Below are 17,869 nucleotides of genomic sequence, written 5' to 3' on the forward strand. Positions count from 1 at the left end.
GATGTTCTTTCAGTTTCAGTATAATCGCCTCTCTCTCTCTGCTGCTCAGCTTCCTGTTGTTTCTGATTGTCACCACAGCTTGAAAGAGCAAGGCAGATAACCGATTCACTTCCTTCCATCTTCCAACCTTCAGTGATTTCTCCAAAACACTGAAATACTGCTAAACAGTTTAGCATCACTGTGTTTCATTTGGATGTGCCTGCTATTTATGCTGTTTATGGTCTGGAGGTAATAAAAGCTCTGCTGTCCAAAGTAAACTAAATCCACCTACCAGCACCTCAGAGGCCCTCTGAGAACAACATATACATGCTTTTAAAATATTGTTAAAAATAGACTAATTAAATAAAAAGAAATAAAAAGTCCGTCCTGCCTTACTGATTTCTTATTGTTCTTTTTGTCACTCTGACATGTTTCAGCTGATCAAATAACTTTTAGTATTTGAGAAAGTTAACCTGAGTAAATACAAAATGAGTCTGTACTGACTGATATAAAGTGCTGTGAAAAAAAATTACCTGCTTCCTGTCTCTGTCCAATTTTAATATTTGGCAAAGATAACCGGGGGAATTTAAAATGAAGTTTATAAATGAAGATTTCATTTATTAAGGGGAAAAACAAGCTTGCCTGGCCCTGTGTGGAAAGGTAATTGCCCCTTCTTGTTAAAACGCGCACTAACTGTGATTAACTGGACTTTTTGGAATAAATGACGCTGAGCTGAATAAAGAAATGACTTAAATAGAAGCTGTCTGACAAAATGAAGCAGGCTGAAAGATCTCAGAAAGCAGCACATCATGTCACGAGCTGAAGAAACAGCTGAAGAACAAAGTCAGTGACATCGATCAGTCTGGAAAAGGTTACAGAGACATTTGTAAGGCTTTGGGACTCCAGTGAACCACAGTGAGAGCCGATATCCACACGGAGAAAACCACAGTGCTGAACCTTTGCCAAACACAGACTCGTCCACTTCTCTGGAGTCCGCTGGCAGCGTGCTGTACACCACTGCATCCAAAGCTTTGCATTGTCCTGGGTGAGGAAAGGCTTAGACTGAGCTGCTCAGCCATTACATGAATGTTCTTCAGCTAATCTGAAGGCCACGTGAAGTTTGGAGGTCTGTAGCGACCGCCTCTGCGCTCCAAGCCTGACCCTGCTCTGTGATTTTACCGGCCACCACATCACGGCTCAGGTGCTGTCACTGCCCATCGCTTCCACGTTGGTAGAATACCTCTAACAGCTGACTGTGGAATAGTAGTGAGGAAATTTCAGGACTGGACTTGCACAGGTGTCATCCTATCACAGTACCACGCTGACATTCACCGAACTCCTCGTGTCGTTCTTTCAGAAATGTTTGTAGAAGCAGTCTGCAGTAGGTGCTTGATTTTACACACCTGAATTCAGTGATTTGGAGAGTTGACTGAGTACTTTTTGGCTGCTATCTGGGAACGTTAGCTAGCTAATGATAGGATCTGTAGCTTGTAGTAATCGATCTGTTAGCTGGGAAGCACAGGACGGGCACCCTAAAAGCATCAAAACATCAAGTTTATGTTAGGATACGTTAGCTAACCGAATCCTGGATGACTGATCATGCATGAAGACAGAACCAATGTAGCCACTTTTACTAAACTTAGTTTTTCTTCTGCATCCACTTTTCTTTCCACAGGAAAAACTGTAAAATGAGAGCTGAGTTATTTTATTTGGAATCACTTCAAACAATGAGGAACGCAGCGGTGCAGAAGCAGACTGAAACCAGAACACTATTCATTCCTGTCCCAAGCTTAAAGATATATTTACATATTCATATGCAGATATCTATTTAAGGATCATGTTTAATATTTTGGACAGTCTGTGTTTAGCTCAACTTTGGTCTTCTTTGATTTCCTTCATTGATGACACGATTTGGAGGCAGAATTCATTACAGTTAGCACAGTGTTTAGCCATTTTAAGAAAACTATTTTAGTTAAGAAGAGCTGGAAAAAGATTTTCTGTTGCTTTAGTCATCACTGATAATCAGCTATCTCTCTGTGTTGTAAGTTATCCAATATTAGGGTACGAATTTTGACAGTTTAATCATTTAGTTGAAGTATTTCTTTGTTTCCAGCGCTCTGCCTTTCATAACTCTGTACAGTCTTTTTCTTTTCACAAGTCACATAATTGAAAATCATTGACTTTGTTACTTTTGCAGTTTTTCTGTTTCAAATTGTTTAAGGACATAAACTATAGTGAAAGTATAAAGTAAGGAAAATATGCAAAATGTGCCTCAAAACATAAACTTACTTCACACCTCAAGGACAAGAGACACAGACCCTTAAAAATGCTCTAGATTAAAATCTGTTTTTATATCTCATCTGTTAGAAAATGTCAAGATTCTTTATGTTTGTGTGGGTTTATCGATTTATATTTGCTATGTAACTTTTTAAAAGTGATTTAACATTAAGTGCTTTCCTCCTCCCAGCTCTGCTGTTCCTCACAAACAGTTTTGTAGTTTTTTATGCCTTTCTGCAGACAGTCTGAGTCCCTTGAGCTACTGGTGCATAAACGGGCAAAAGAAAGCAAAAAGCTGCATGCAGACCGAACACATGCACTCTCTCTGCTTTCTGGAGTCATAGTCATTACGCGACACTCCAGGGAGACTCGTTAAAAACATTCTGGAGACGCAAACTTTCATTCCATTTGCAAGTTATCTGTGTGGTTTGTCAGAGCCAAAGTGTTGTGATGTAGCTTTGGTGTTCCCACGGGAATGCCGTCAAAGCGCCGGCCCCTTCCCTCTTAAGTTTGTGCAAAACTCCAACCAAATTCAGTTACTGCAGCTGCAGAAGTGTCCTGATAAACCATGACAATGGTTAGATGTAGGACTATTTGGTGCAAATGCCTGAATAAGCAGTGTGAGCCACATCAGCTGGGATGGTTAATCACATCTGGTCTACAAGGTGCCACAAAAGCTTTATTCTGTGGATACAGAGCCACAGACCAGCACTTACCCAGTAAATGGCAATCCTCGAGTCGATCGTTCTTTATCAAACCAGGCCATCCCTCCCTTTGCTTCTAGTCGTTTGTACACAGCTATCAGACCGGGGCCAGCGAAGAGGGAAAAGGACAAGCCAGGAGAAAGTAATGATGTTTGTGATGAGCCTCAGAGTTGACTTAAGTCTAGCTGCTAAATCCCCGGACTCTCACAGCCAGGCCATTACGCACACTCCATGTTTTCCCCACAAGCTGTGTGAGGGGCTTTAGGGGAATGAAGATGCTCTCATTTGAGGCTGTGGTGAACACTACATCACTCAACCCTGTGTGCACCACTGGCACGTTTCACCGTTTCCATTATGACTCCTTTCTCTCGGCGAAGTAGCTCCGTCCAGATCGCACGCCGCGTTTAGCCGTCTCATTTTTGATTTTATAAAAGGATCACCTAAGCCTTTTTTTTTTACTGCATACCCTTTATACTTGGCTTCTTGGTTGATTGTGAGCTGTCTGAGTGTTCATTGTTTGTGCACAAAAGACCTCCCACTCAGAGATCATGAGTGAGGATTGAATGTTGCCATTGAGTCTGAGGTGGATTTTATGCCGTGGAGTGAAGAGGTGAGTGTGTAAGTGAAAATCATAATAAATCTGTGAAAGAAGGAAACGGCAACGAATATAAAGGTACTGAAAGAAGGTGAGCACAGAAAAATCTCCAAAGGCAGATGACTTAATGAATAAAGGATGCAGATTTATCTCATATCAGAAGAATCAAATATGCAAAGCAAAGAAAAAATCTGTGATTCTATGAAACTGTCCAAATGCTCAGTGTCTAAGCTGTAGCTGTATCACTGCTTTTTCCCTTTTGCCATCAGGAAACTACATTTCATTGCTCTGATATTACTTTGGTTTTTAATACAGAAAAGTGAAATGCGAATGGAAAACGGGAGCTAGAGTCAGGCGGAGCGTTAATAAAAAGTCTTTATAGTTTATGATGGCACACCTCCTCGCTTCCTTTACGCACAGCACATCAGCTGTGAATGACTTATGTTCATCCTCTGTGACATAAAGAACAAAAATGGACCGATTCCAACTCAAACTGTAAAATCAATTTTACATTTAAACGCCACTGATCAACTAAAATCAACATGTTTAAATAAAGAAATGTGTCAGTGGGCACGTTCTCGTTTGCTTTCTTAAAGCTAGTTTGTCTTGTTTAATTGCAGTCGTTAAAACCAAACTCAAAGACTGTGCAGCGTTCTCAGTTAAGCAGCAACGGTGGCCTGAAAGGTTCAAACCGACGTAGCTGTCTTCTGTAATTAGCTGCTGCTACAATGGGATCATTATACATGATGAAGAACCTTGAGAATAAAAGTGTCAGGCCCAGACATTAAAAAGGCAGCTATGTGTGCCTCAGTGAGACAAAGCAGTGTTACCTCCCTGAGACGGGACCAACAGCGCCACGATGACAAAAGCACGTGGCATCCTGTAACCCCAAAACTCTTCGGCTCTCTTGGTTTCCCGACAGAGGCGCTCGCTCATCTATGACTAAAAGTAGGCAGCAAGGCCGGGGAGCTTTAAGGCATATGGCAGAAAGCTGATGCGAGGACAAACAGTCAACGTGTTGATCCTGGTTTCCATATTTTACCTGGGTGACTTGCATAAAACTCAAAAAGCAACCAAACACAAACAGAGTCATGTGACACAGCGCTGCCTCTTCAGGAGAGCGAGATGCAGTTTGTGATGAAAACTGAGTAATTATCTCAAGTCTGTCTCTTCTCATTCAAAACAACAGTTATTCTGTCTCCCTGTTTCTGAAAGCATTATTCAGATGAGTTCTGCACTGCAGTCCGAGTCATGTTTACCGACCAAAGCCGCAGTGTGAAATCCGGAATAATTGCTCTCCAGAACTCCCCTGGCATTCCCCGGCACATTGTTGCTCTGTTCAGTTCAAGCAGGAAGTCCAACTGAGGCCGCTGTATTTTTCTCTCTCTTATTTTTTTATGTGGCAGCAGATTTTTTTTCTGTGTGTAAATGCTTCATGTACAAAGTCATCGAGGGAATGCAAACACGTCTAGCCTCGCTGTCACTGAGAGCAAGGATTTCAGTCTGTCTCAGCCAATACGTTTAGCACCAGTCTTTGCACCCTGACATGCTGTGAGACACACCTGTGAAAAATGTGAGTACCTACTGTATATCCAGCAGCATACGTAATTGCTGAAAATGGCAGATAAGCAAAACAAACAGATGTGTCAGGGCACGGTGTGCACAGCTCATTATACTGCAGCATTCGTCAATGTGCAGCAGTGCACATACTCAACGACATGCGGGGAGGAGCCCAGTGTGAGGTGTGAATAAATCACATGATTACTATATATATAAATGAGTGAGTGAAGACAGGCAGCACTGGTAGTGCGCAGATAACAGTCCCACCAAGACAGTACTGCACAGTTAGAGGTGGAGTTGGGAGGCATCATTGCCATTCAGTGCTGCACATGTGCAGATGTGCAAATCTGAAAAGCAGTCGTGTCTCTCCCCCCGCAGTATGCCACTCTCCCAAACCGTCTCATGTTCTTTAGAGTGACTAAATAAAACCAAAAGGCAAACAAATCCTCCCGGGACACACAGGCAGAGAAAATACTTTGTACGTGTGCCTGTGTCTAATACTTTCTAGTCTGGTTTCTTCAAAATGGCTTTTCTACTTGAGCTTCACTCTAAAACTCTGGAAGGCTTAAACAGGGGGAGATAATGTCTCTTAAGGATTTACTGCCATCTGTTGGCACAGAGGGAAACTGATTATCGGGTGATTGTACACATGCTGCTCTGCTGTACTTACAGTATGTACTGTAATTCTCTCTACTACACGCATTTGAATAAAACAGCTAACATTACTAGTTCACCCTATGCAGCTTTTATTGTAACTCAGCTGGGAGAGCCAGAGTGCTCGTTTGATGTGATGACACGATCGCTCTGCTTCCAACAAATCCACATTTATAGAGCTAAAATAAATAAAGATCAAACACAAACAGCTGGACACAAACACATCCTGACCTCTCCTCGTCTTGTGCCAATATTACAATAAGCGGTCTGCTTTCTAAACTTTGTGAGATGACTCTTATGATGAATGTGGACCTCCATTGTCATAACATCTTGAATCACCATCTCACTTTCATTCCTACATGCTTGACTGAACCATAATTACCATTTAAAGTGGGACAGGAGTGAAGTGAGATCTTTGTTTGCAGCTCGGGTCACGCATGGCAGGCAGCCGTTCTTGATTGCATGATTAGATGGCCAGCCGAGATCAAACAGTAAAAATGTAGTGCGATCTCAAACACAACAGCTCAGTTTCTACTTTTCCACGTTTATCTGTGTACATACACATCTTCTAATTGCTCCTTTAACTCCACATGAACGGATACGGCAGTAATGAAAACCATTTATTTGAAAATGTGCGATAAAGGGGAAAAACCCTACAAAGCTAGCGTGGTTGTTACACATGATGCATGGAAAAATCAAAGTCCATTTGCTGTTTATAATGACACGGCTCCATTAACAATAATGGATAAAGAATCTTAAAAACTGGCAACAAATTCAAAGTTGTCACATATCTGAGACGCAAATCAACAGTTTTCACTTCAGAGGATCAAATAAGAGCGATCAAACACAAAGACTGAAACACGCCTTCACATGGTCGAATTTTAAAGGGTATCATGTTTAAAAAACCCAGAACGCTCTGCTTTGTCACATGACAGAGGTTTCAGTCTATCAGCTAAATGTGGCACTCTGATTGGCTCCTGAAGGAGTTTGAAGAAGGATACAAGCATCAAAAAAAACAACCCCATTAAAGCCCTTACATTACAGTCGAACTAGATATGAAGAGGTAGAGAATAGAAAAAGAAAAGAACTAGAGAACAGGCGTCTGTTACAAATCCTTGTACTGCATCTGATTAAAAATACAAATTTCAATGGTTTTATAGGCAGAGGTCTTCAGTCTGCATCCTCTTCCTCCGACTCGGACTCTGAAGAAAAGGAAACATTCGTCACCAGAGGCATGAACTCGACGTGCATATAGTTACTAACATTTTATCGCCACATAAACACGAGGCGCGTTTTTGGGCATCTCCCATCTGTGGCAGAGAGCGAGGCGCTTACCTTCCTCTGCGTTCTTGAGCCATTCGACAAACTTTTTCATCTGCTCAAGGAAAACGCTTTTTCCTTTAGCTAGGTGGGCTTCATTGTACCACTTCAGAATTGCCTCCTCGCTCAAGACATCGGCTGGGAGAAAAAACCCCACAAAAAGATAAAAACAAGAACATAAAACAGAAAAAGAAATCATTTCAACTCGATGCCAACAGCACAGATGCGTCCGCAGGTGCTGGGAAAACAAATGTCACCAGGCAGGTTGATGACATCAATCAAGGCAAAGTTTTGGCTATAATCTCTGGCCATCTGGCATCAGTCACACACGCTTCCTGCCGCAAAGTAAACTTCTTTCTCCCCCAAAATGTGAAGGTGGGAACAGGAGCCTTACGGGCATAATTAACTCACCTTTGTAGAGCAGTACGACAATCTTCTGAAAGGCCTTCATGAAGTGGATGTTGTCATAACAGTACTCCTGGATCTTCAGCAGCAGCGTGAGCTCAGAGAGGCCCTGGGAGGTAAAAGCCTTCAACAGCGGGCTGTATTGCTGAGGATGGAAACCGGGGAAAAGCCGGAGTAAGAGTTTTACCACTTTACAAACTGTGAAAGTTTCACACACAGAGTGGGAGGGGGAGATGCTTCGGATTTCTTCCATTACTTCCACTTTGCCTTACTAAATCAATTATCTTCTCTGCCGAGTTCAAAGCCTACAGCAGCGTGGATTTTCTAACATCTCTGAGGCACAATTTAAGAGTGACACCCGTACGTTTCTTTAGATCTCTCGGATCGCATCATAACTGCCGTGGGAGAGAAGAAGAAAATGAAGAGCAGAGTGACGCAGGTGTCACCTTTAAGTGTTTGATGGCTTGTTCCGTCACGAGCTCCTCCTTCTTGTTCCACTCCACCGAGCTCATCACGCTGGACCAAATTAGTCCGATCATCGTCTGCTCAGAGATGTTGTTCTTCTTGATTTCCTCTCGGACGTAAGCAATGATCTATAAGATCCAAGCCAAGAGACGGAACAAACGTTACTGACAATGCAGACAAACCACGGCCGACATTACCTACGAGCACCCTGGCAGGGTACAGAGGTTCGCGGGGCCAGATAATATGTTCAGGCTGAGTGGATTTCGGGAATTTGCCATTGATCCACTGCATCCGTTTCCTCACCATTCCTCAAGACAAAAGGGTGGACAGGTCAAGCAGAAAGCAATCTTAAGTGCTACTACACAGCGGTGTGCTGCGAGGAGCGAGTCTGTGTAAAAGAAGATGGAAAACCAAGTGCACTTACGTCTTTGAGGGGCTCTCCACGTGACATCAGATCCTCAAGCTCTTTCTGCAGCTCTTTGCGAGCACCTATGGACTGCTGGTTCCTGGCAAAGTCGGAAATCTCCTTGAGCCCGGCGTCTGTGAAGTACTTTGAGAAGTGCTCGCAACTCCGCTTGTTGGCTGGGAAAAGTTCCTGCAAATTTACATAATCAAACATTGAAGCAGACCCCATTCATCCGAACAAGCCTTCATCAGCAATTAGGAGGCCTTTGGTACAGTAGATGCTGTGACTGCCACAATAGTTTGAAACTATTCAATTTATGCAGAGCCGAAATTAAGCAGTCATATTTAGAATACGCAGACAGGCCGCTGAGCGGCACGGGGAAACGCCGCTTCGCCTAAGCCTCGTAGAGATGTTGTAGCGAAGATGTCGTTCTCACCATAAGCCTGTTGTCCATGCCAACCTTTCGGAGACTGGCAGCAACCGAGTTGATGTCCTTTTCAGAAAGCCAGGATTTGAAGAGTTTTACAGCAAAGCAAGGCGAAACACCTGAACAAATGCACAAAAATGTGAGTCAGCTGTTACCGACAGACCTGCCAGGATAAAGAAAGTCAAAGTAATCCGCCGGTAAACAACACCGAGGCTCTTAACTGGAAAAAATGCCACAAACAAGAAAAACATTCAAGTTTGGACCAACGGGTAAATCAGATAAACATCTGCATCTACAAGATAAATAAAAATGTATTATGATCAAAAGGTAAAATTTCATCATCTGTCGGGTCTTTTCAGAGAGTGCAGCAGTGGATGCTGATGGATTTACTGATCATATTCATTAGCTGTCGCGTTTGTGGTTAATCTCTTCTTCTGGTACAACAGAGACAACCGGCTGACAACGCCCACTCAAAGCAAAACTTCACAGTACCATCTGCACCTTTTACTGCATTACACATTAATAATACTAGCATGTAACAAGAGCACTTATTTGCACAAAAATTACCATTAATCCATTACTCTGAAGGTGTTTTTTTTTTTTTTGAAATTCCCTTTTCTTGAGGGGGGAGCTGTGAATGCAAAATATTACGCATTCACTTCCTGTCATGCACGTGTAAAATGTAGTAACGTAATGCAGGCACATCTTTCTAGTATCACTGACCACTCAAAGCATTTTAGAGTAGAAGTCACATTTTACCCACAGACTCGTGCAGTACTGTAATACCTCAGGTTCTCTGAGAGTAGCCTGGCCACGCAGCTGCTATCAGCATGCACAAATATGCAAACTCTGTGGCAGAATTTAGGCATCTGTGTGTGTAGCCTGCTTGTTTTCTACTTTAAGTCCACTGTGTGACCAATTACATTAACTTTGGTTACTCAGGGGTAAACAGCTTTTTTAGAATATATTTTATAATTTAACTATATTTGTAAACAAAGAGTGGAGCAGACAGTCCTGAAGCAGATGTTTGACACCAGCTGCTTTAATGGAGGTTCCCCAAATGTTTACTTTTGTGTGTTCAGTTATTTTAAACACTCGTCTTTGGAACCAGAAAGGATACGACTTCCCATCGCTGACTTTCTTTCAGGAAAAAAAAGAAAATGGATTCAAATGTGACTGATGGCAAGTAAATGACGAGAGAAAGACCAACTTCCACAACTGCTTCAAATGGGAGGATAACATTGCTGTGACAATGTTTAATATTGAAAGTTTAATAATTTGGTTCTACTCATTGAACGTTGTTTCAGCCCTGCTGAATGAGCAAAAGGTGAGATTTCTGCAGCATTTTATTTCCCTGATTAATCCCAGCAGCTGAAAACAGACACGTCTGCAGGCATCAAAGGCTTTTCCATAGTCTCTGACTAAAATGAAAGCCTACATACTGTCAACACTCGTTTGCATGACTGCCCGTCCCTCTGCTACTTCTAGATTAATAACTGCAAAGCATTCAGGCTGTCCAGATAAAGCAAACAGTGCGCTGTGTGTGTATAGGTTCTTACAATGTCTGATAAATGGTGGATTGGGGAGAGAAACCGTGAACATAATTCTGCACACAGACCGAGTATTAAAGCCGAGTACCTTCTTTGACCAAATTCTCATTGAAGAGGCTGCTGAGAATGGATGCAGAGATGTTCCCGTTGGCCAGCAGAATCCCTGTTAGCATGGCCAGCTTGTTGCGCTCAGACTCTGTGAAGCCCTTGAGAAACAGCAGCAGCTGTAAAACAGCAAACATGCAGACTGAACCACAGCAGAGGCAAAGTTGTACTCTTTATATTTTAAACTGAAACAAACTGCTCAAGATTTCAGCCACGATCTGGTCAGGCAGGTCAAGCTACCTACCTGACCTGGCTATGGAGAGAAACAAACCTTTTTGATCTCCTCTTCAAATCCCTTCTCCAAATATTTGTAACGCCTAATGAGCTTGTTAAAGACCTAAAGGGGGAAAAATTGCTTTACTGTCCATAAACACGTATGGATATTCAAACGTGAACTGAGCAAGAACAAAGTGGTATTCACCTGTGCATATGCCTGCATGGTCTCCATGTCCTCTTGTGCTTTGAAGAGACAGAACTCTGTACAGGTCATGTCATCTGACAGCGTACCCCCGGGGGCTGAAAATAAACACATATTCTTGTCTTAGGCGCTTCACATGTTTCACCTCTGCTGACCACTGTATCGACATCAATACACAAACAGGGGGGACACTTATGCACGACATTATTAACCTGAAGACCCAGAGAGCGCTCGACTGGGGGACAAATTTACCATGGTATAATGCAAAGTTTAAAAATGTTTTTGCAAAGGTAAAAGAAAAACCAATCCTGCGACTCACCCAGCATTCCCCCAGCCACCAGGATGTCGAACAAAGTCTCGGCATAGCGTCGGTAGTCAAGCTTTGCACCAGAGGCATCAAGGAACTTTGCGACAGCTTCCAAATCAGTGCCAGTTTGGTTCAGACCCTGTACAATGCTTTCCTGAAACTGGGAAGGGTCAAACCTCTCCTTTTCATCTGTGCAAAAAGAAAAAAAAAAACAAAAAAAAAACATACAAATTAGTTCAGTTCATTTTTATTTCAAACGTGTACATTCACCATCATTTCGTGATATCATTCCATTATTTTGTTTGAAAGGCAGAAGTATACACTTATTTGGCCCTACCCCCACAAATTTTACATCTCATTCATTTAGTTTTCTTTTAGTCTTAAACAAAAAACAAAACAAAACACTGAAACAAAAGCAAAACAAAACAAAAATCATCACAATATAGTTACTTTCATATAATAAAAGACAGAATATGTAAATTAGCAGATTCACAAATACTGAAACAAACAAATCAAAACATCCCAATTACCGTCCTGGGTTAACCCCATTTTCTTCATTCTTAAATTTGTTTTTTATATTTTATTTTAAACTGGTATATGTTGTTACGTTCTTTTATTTCTTCTGTTAGACCCGTCCATAATTTAACTCCCACTATTGAGATAACTTACTTTAAAAAGTATGTCTAACTTAAATCCACTTATCCACAACAAATTTGGAGTCAATAAATAACAGACAGACATTTAAAAAAAAATATTTCTCTCTCTAGCTGGAGGCTGTAAAAAACAACTTTTTTCGAGCCATTTGGACTTGTTGGTGCGTTTTCAAGTCATTGTCCTGGTGTATAACATGACTGTGCTTGAGGCCATGAAGTAGTGGCTGAATATAATTGTTCAGGATTTTCTGGTAGAGAGCAGAACTCGTGGTTCCATCAGTTGACCAGGTCCTGAAGTACCAAACCAGCCCCATGCCATCAGACTTCCACCACCATGCCTGCCTGTTGGTATGACGTTGTTTTTTATGAAATGCTGTGTTAGGCCGGTTTTATGGTCCCGCAAATGTCTCCACCCGCGTACATGATTCTGAGAGGGCAGAATGGGAGAGGGGTTTTCACCCACCCCAGATGTGCGCCTGTGCAGTCATCCAAGATCCTGGAGGACTGGATGACGTAAGCAACTAAGTGACGTAAGTGGGATGGAACAGAGCAAGGAGTAAAACCAGAGTTCACCCAAAACAGGAGGGCCGTGAAAAAACTTCAAAGGCCAAAAAATAAAGCATGAAAAGCACAGATGGTGGCTGCAGTGACCTTTTCATTGTTTTTAACGCTGTTTTACTTCAGCTCTTTGTTTGTTAGAACTTCGCTCTTATCTGCAGCTGCCTGATGGATCAACAACAGCACAAGCAAGAGTGGCTCACAGACTGGTTTTACCACGTACTTTGTAAACTACCTCAGTCTCACAAGAGAGCTCTCTGCAGGCATCTGGGCAGTCCTCAGATTAGAGCAGAGAGCGAACGCACCACGTCTGCTCAGCCATAAAAACAGCTTCAGTTTTACATCAGATGTAACTGAGCCAAGTGAGGCCTGCAGTTTTTTAGATGTTGTTCTGGGTTTGTCTGTGACCTCCTGGATGAATCGCTTATGTGCTCTTGGAGTCATTTTGGTAGGCCGGTCACTCCTGTGAAGGTTCACCGCGGTTCCAGGTTTTCTTCACATGTCGCTGATGGCTCTCACTGTGATTCACTCGAGTCCCAGAGCCTTACAAACATCTCTGTAACCTTTTCCAGCCTGATAGATGTCAGCGACTTTGTTTCTCAGCTGTTTCTTTAGCTCGTGGCATGATGTGCTGCTCTTTTATTTAAGCCTGCTTCACTTACCAGACAGCTTCTATTTAAGCGATTTCTTGGTTCAGCAGATCTGGCAATGTGGGTGTGGCTAGTGAAGCTGAGCTTAGATTTCATTTAAAAAAAGAAAAAGAAAGTAGGGGGGGCTCAGATAGTTCAGATTTTTGGCATGACCAAGAGCTGAAAGACTTTCAAATACTACATATATTTTTTTCATATTAAGTATTTGTTTCCAGTTACAAAAGGTTGGCAGAGAATGTAACAGATTAAAAACAAAGGCAAATTTTGGTACTGCTGGCCTGCATTATTGTAGGGTCTTTGACAATATTTGTAAGTCAAAGACTAAGTGGTTGAGATTTGGTGCTATATAAATAAAATAGAATTGAATTGAATCAGAACTGAAAATTGGCACGGGCTATCTGCAGGATTTTTTGTTTTAATTATGGCATCAGGATTGGCGTCACTCCAGAATTTCACAATCTGTGCTTTTCCATTGCTGGTAGCATGAAAAGCTACAGGGAGGACAGGCAGGCGTGATCTGTATATCCTGATGAAACCACCTGTGTTTAATGTGACCAAAACAAACTGATGTTTGCCGTTTTCTCACCTCTTTTCCGAGTTTTGAAACGCTGGCCTGTTAGCGTAGGCTTCTGCTGCCTTTGATTACTCATAAAAACACTCTGCAAGACAAACACAAATGAGCTCAGGGTGAGGAAACAACAATGGAAAGAACTCCACTTGGATCCGTCCGCACAGTTCCACCCATGCATAATCAAATCTGTATGAATCATACAAATGTTGTGTGCATGTGGGAGTGCAACGTGAAACACGCCAGATGTTAGCCACCCCCATTATTTGTTTGGGAGGGATGGGCAGAGGCTGGTATGAGCCTTCACCCCTGGGGATGTGTATACACACACACACACACACACACACACACACACACACACACAGGTATAAACAACAATGCTATTTACCATAAATGTTAGCGGTAACCACCGTTATTAGCATCGTCCACGTCACCATGCGTGCTAAATGTACGAGCAGCAGTGCATGCACAGCACCATACGAGGACATTTGTCTACATTCGTTCATTGTCATGATACGAATCTATAAATACAGCACTTTACTCTGTAGATATTATAAATATCACCCCAAAAAGGCAAGCTGTGACTGTCTATATTTATCAAAGCCGAGCGAGCCAACTCTGGATATCTGACTTCAGATGACACAATAACACTGGGGCAGTGCTAGCTTGCTGCTAACTATAATCCATTTTCCTGGAATTTCCTTCCGCAGTGTCGCAGTAAACTGAACTACTGCGAGCAGCACTCGGCTCCACAAAGAGAAAAAAAATAGTCAGAAACTCACCGAAATCCTCTTTAAGAACAAAAACAGTCCGTGACAAAGAAACTAGTATAACTGGACTCCAGTACAACCAGTTCTAGGGAAGAGGAAACTGTAGACGTAACCGCGCGTGCGCACTAACGCAGTCTATTTGGGTCGCCACACTTGACTGAAGAGCGAAATTTAAGCGGTTAAAACCAAATAAATAACAGCCGTTTCACTGCTGAATGCAATGATACTGCATGTCCTCTCTGGATGCAACGCAGGAGTGAGTGATATTTAAAAGAAAATCTGGTTTAAACCCCAAATACCGTAACGTCCGAATCTGTAAATCAGTACAAGAGGAGACAAACACCCCCCCCAAAAAATCACAAATCTCAGTTTCCTGTGCACACAGAGCGACTTTAACCATTAAATCTGGCCTAAAGTTTCATTAAAAGCTTGTCAAATCGTCGTTGCTATGTAGTATTAAGACACAGGAGGGGGGTATTGTGCTGTCGGGTGGATGGAGTGTCTGTCTATATATAACGATGAAGGAAAACTTTAATGTTGCTTCACACTCACCTCGTAAATCTTGGTTATATTCCCAAAGTCGTGTGGGAACTTTTTCAAACAAGTTTGGCCAACTATAACCTAACCAGTTCGCCTTTTTTCAGTTATTTATGGAAGAATAAGTTAAGAAATCATAATACCGCATAATGAAAATTCCCTTTTAAAGAATCAAAGTCCAGTTTACTTTTTTTAATCCTCCCAACGCTCAAAGTCGCTGCAGCAAACCGCCTCTTTTTTCCGCACAGGAGCCATGGAGCAGTTAAAACAGCTCATGTTCCCTGAATGTTTAGTTAGTAAATATGAGGAGGAAGCAGCTCGCTGTTTGCTTTCTGACTTGGATGTTTTGTTAAACTATTATGTGTGGGGACAAAAGATGAAGTGGCATTGTTTCCGACGACACCTAAAGGCACCACCTCCCAGCGCTGGAGGTGATTAGGGGACTGACTGGACGAGCTGACTAGCCCAGAGCCGCCTCTCCAGCCACTCCCTACGCCCGGCAGTTTCTGCGCTCTGAAGTCCATCAGAGCTCCATTCAAAGTGCTGAGATTCGGATGAGAGCCTCTTCCAGCCTCATCCGGCACAGGCAGACACCAGTTAACCTAAAGACAGCAGGGAAGGGCTTCAGGAGCCTCTCCAGACTTGGAGAATCATCCCGGGATCATATCTTTTTTTTCTTGTCCGTAGAGTGGATTTAGGACAAGAGGGAGCAACTTCCACAGAGATAAAGCGGTAAGTTGTTCTGGAAGTGTAAAGCTTCTTTTCTTCTCCGTTGGCTCTGGTTTATCGCTGTTACATTTTCGGAAACTCTTCAAAAGTTAACTTTTCATTTCTTTAGATCGCCTGCTTCCCAACTCATTCATTCCTCCTTCTTCGTACAGGAGGGGGTTGGGGATAAATAAATATATATATATATATATATATATATATATATATATATATATATATATATATATATATATATATATATATATTTATTTTTTTTTGTGTGTGTTTTGCTTACTTTTTTTTATGAGAGACTTGGAAGAGAAAGCGCAGGGAGGATCTAGTTTAATGTCTCTTTCTTGCTGCAAACCGCGGCTCATTCAGCAGTATTCCTGAAAACCGTTGTCGCTAATTGCCTACATCTGCGGGCAAGAACCGTCTTTGTGGCTGAGCGGAGCCAGAAACCCACTGCAGACCCTGAACCAGAGGACAGCGAGCTCCAAACGAGCGTTTTCAGGTGCTGCTGTCACCAAACGCTCAGCTCTGTGTGTGAAATGGCAGATTTAATTACTCATGCAGGGGACGATGAAACACTGGAGTCATTTAAAGTTTTTTTTTTTTTTTTCCATTAAAATATCCTTGCATTGCCCCGCACTATGATCTGTGGAAATACCTGGATTAAAGGTATACAGGGACGGATCAATGTGAGATTAAATCCTGGATAAAGTGGGTGAAGGTGGGCTTAGCCCTCAGTGCGCCCCCGGTTTTAAGAGATCATAATGTTGCTGAGTGGAATACATTTCTGCTCAGCATGGATAAAAGTCGTCTCTGAGGAACATCCCAAAGTTCCCCCTGGACAAAGTGTTCGTTTTGTGCCGGAGTCTGCTGTGGGTTGGGAACCAGCCTGGAACTCGTAGAAGTGAAATACCTCATAGGAAGCAAAAACCAGTTGCTGTCGGGGGGGAAAAGCTGCTTGGGGTACTGCTTCCCTTAGCACATCTGTAAATATAGTGTTCAGTGCCACAGAAGCTGGAAATGAGTGTTAATGGAACAGTCAAGTCCAAACAATGAGCAACTGTTGCTTCACTGCCTTTGATGCAAAGTTGTTTTTAATTCCCGTCTTTTCTTCCCCCCCCCAACTCCTAAATCCACTGGTGAACTTGGTGTCCCAAGAGGATCAGATAAGACCTTTAAAAAGAAGAAGAAGAAGAAGAAAAAAAAGTTGGTATCTTTCCCTTTGTGGGTTGCCACAAATATGTCCCACCTCTTTTGGCCAGATTCTCAGTTGGGAAACCAGATGGGAACTTTATTACCCGCACTGATCAAACAAACAGTGATGTAAGCGGACTGTGAGAGGTAGTGTGTGGTAAGCCTTTAGAGCTGTAAGAAAGACTCCTGGAAAGAAAAGTAACAACCGTTTAGCTCAGCTGGACGAGAGCTGCGTGTCGGCCATTGGAGTAGCTCTGCTCAGCGTGAGCTTGTTGGGCAGCTTGCATCAAGTTGCCACAGTTTTTTAACATGTGCCAAAAGCCTCTTTATGAACACTGTGGGGCGGGATGCTGTGGCCTAATGCAGAATGGATGGCAGTTCAAAGTCCCCCAGCCAGTGCCATGGTAATGAATGGTGTTTACACTTCCCTGCCTGTGTAACCCGGTGTAGTGTGGCGTGTGCTTGTGTTAACCATGCATCAGCTGTGATAGACGGAGGCCTGCATGCTCCGCTGCCTTCAGCAGCCTCTCGTGCGGCGGGGGGGGTGTTTTAATGCTTCAAACTTTCAGATAAAGTTCCACATCCAGTTCACGGCCTCATCAGCATGGTGACAAATTGGAAGCCCATTGTGATTTTTCTCCCAGTTTTGCTTTAGGTGGGGAGTTTTTTTCTTTCACACTTCATCTTGAATTTACTGTCCTAACAAAGAACTTTTCTCAGTGCCGTGCAACTCTGAAAACTTTCCACCCATTTGACTTCGCGGCTTAAACTTCACTTCCTCAGTTTCCCAGAGGAGCCAGAGTAATAATGCCATACGTTTTTATTTCTCTCACTGCTTCATCAAGTCCGCTGCAGCTGCTTTCCCCATTCTCTTATTATAAAGGCGAAGCAGACAACACTAAAGCAGCTAACTCAGAGCAGCCTGTAGGACGGTATATGAAAGTGTCACTGTTCTCCTGTGTGCTTTTATTTAATGCCAGTAAGTGCTTATTTCAATACTGATTCAGTGCTCATGCTCATGTTTAACCCTGATGATAAAGTAATAGT

At 42.6% G+C, this 17,869-nt stretch overlaps 2 protein-coding genes across 5 annotated transcripts in view; one reads left to right on the forward strand and one right to left on the reverse strand.

Annotated features, from left to right (window-relative positions):
* Positions 1-6,376: 6,376 nt before the first annotated feature.
* LOC116312583 (basic leucine zipper and W2 domain-containing protein 1-A-like) lies at positions 6,377-14,736 on the reverse strand. The gene is made up of 12 exons (XM_031730037.2): positions 14,384-14,736; positions 13,620-13,692; positions 11,185-11,361; positions 10,869-10,963; positions 10,719-10,784; positions 10,431-10,566; positions 8,802-8,911; positions 8,384-8,554; positions 7,941-8,087; positions 7,501-7,639; positions 7,105-7,227; positions 6,377-6,971 (listed from the first exon to the last, which is right to left on the reverse strand). Exons 2-12 carry the CDS (start codon positions 13,681-13,683, stop codon positions 6,940-6,942), a joined length of 1,260 nt encoding a protein of 419 aa, XP_031585897.1. The 5' UTR covers positions 13,684-13,692; positions 14,384-14,736; the 3' UTR covers positions 6,377-6,939.
* Positions 14,737-15,291: 555 nt separating this feature from the next.
* Positions 15,292-17,869, forward strand: part of myo1b (myosin IB) — a 52,351-nt gene continuing 49,773 nt past the window's right edge. Inside the window, exon 1 of one of the 4 annotated variants that reach the window (XM_039599957.1) lies at positions 15,292-15,640. The gene's annotated coding sequence lies outside the window, so the exon portion shown is untranslated. The remainder of the gene's footprint in view (positions 15,641-17,869) is intronic. The other 3 variants (XM_039599958.1, XM_039599960.1, XM_031730031.2) reach the window with 3 other exon arrangements.

This window comes from Oreochromis aureus, linkage group 16 (assembly GCF_013358895.1).
Source record: "Oreochromis aureus strain Israel breed Guangdong linkage group 16, ZZ_aureus, whole genome shotgun sequence".
In the NCBI taxonomy this organism is placed as follows: domain Eukaryota; kingdom Metazoa; phylum Chordata; class Actinopteri; order Cichliformes; family Cichlidae; genus Oreochromis; species Oreochromis aureus.

What these genes read in the sequence shown, in the direction of transcription:
- LOC116312583 (XM_031730037.2), bottom strand. Translation starts at nt 13,683, where the DNA reads ATGAGTAATCAAAGGCAGCAGAAGCCTACGCTAACAGGCCAGCGTTTC. An exon ending in TTTCAAAACTCGGAAAAGAG is followed by an intron (nt 11,362 to 13,619) that starts GTGAGAAAACGG and finishes CTTTTTGCACAG; the next exon opens with ATGAAAAGGAGAGGTTTGAC. An exon ending in TGAGAATTTGGTCAAAGAAG is followed by an intron (nt 8,912 to 10,430) that starts GTACTCGGCTTT and finishes GCATTTGTTCAG; the next exon opens with GTGTTTCGCCTTGCTTTGCT.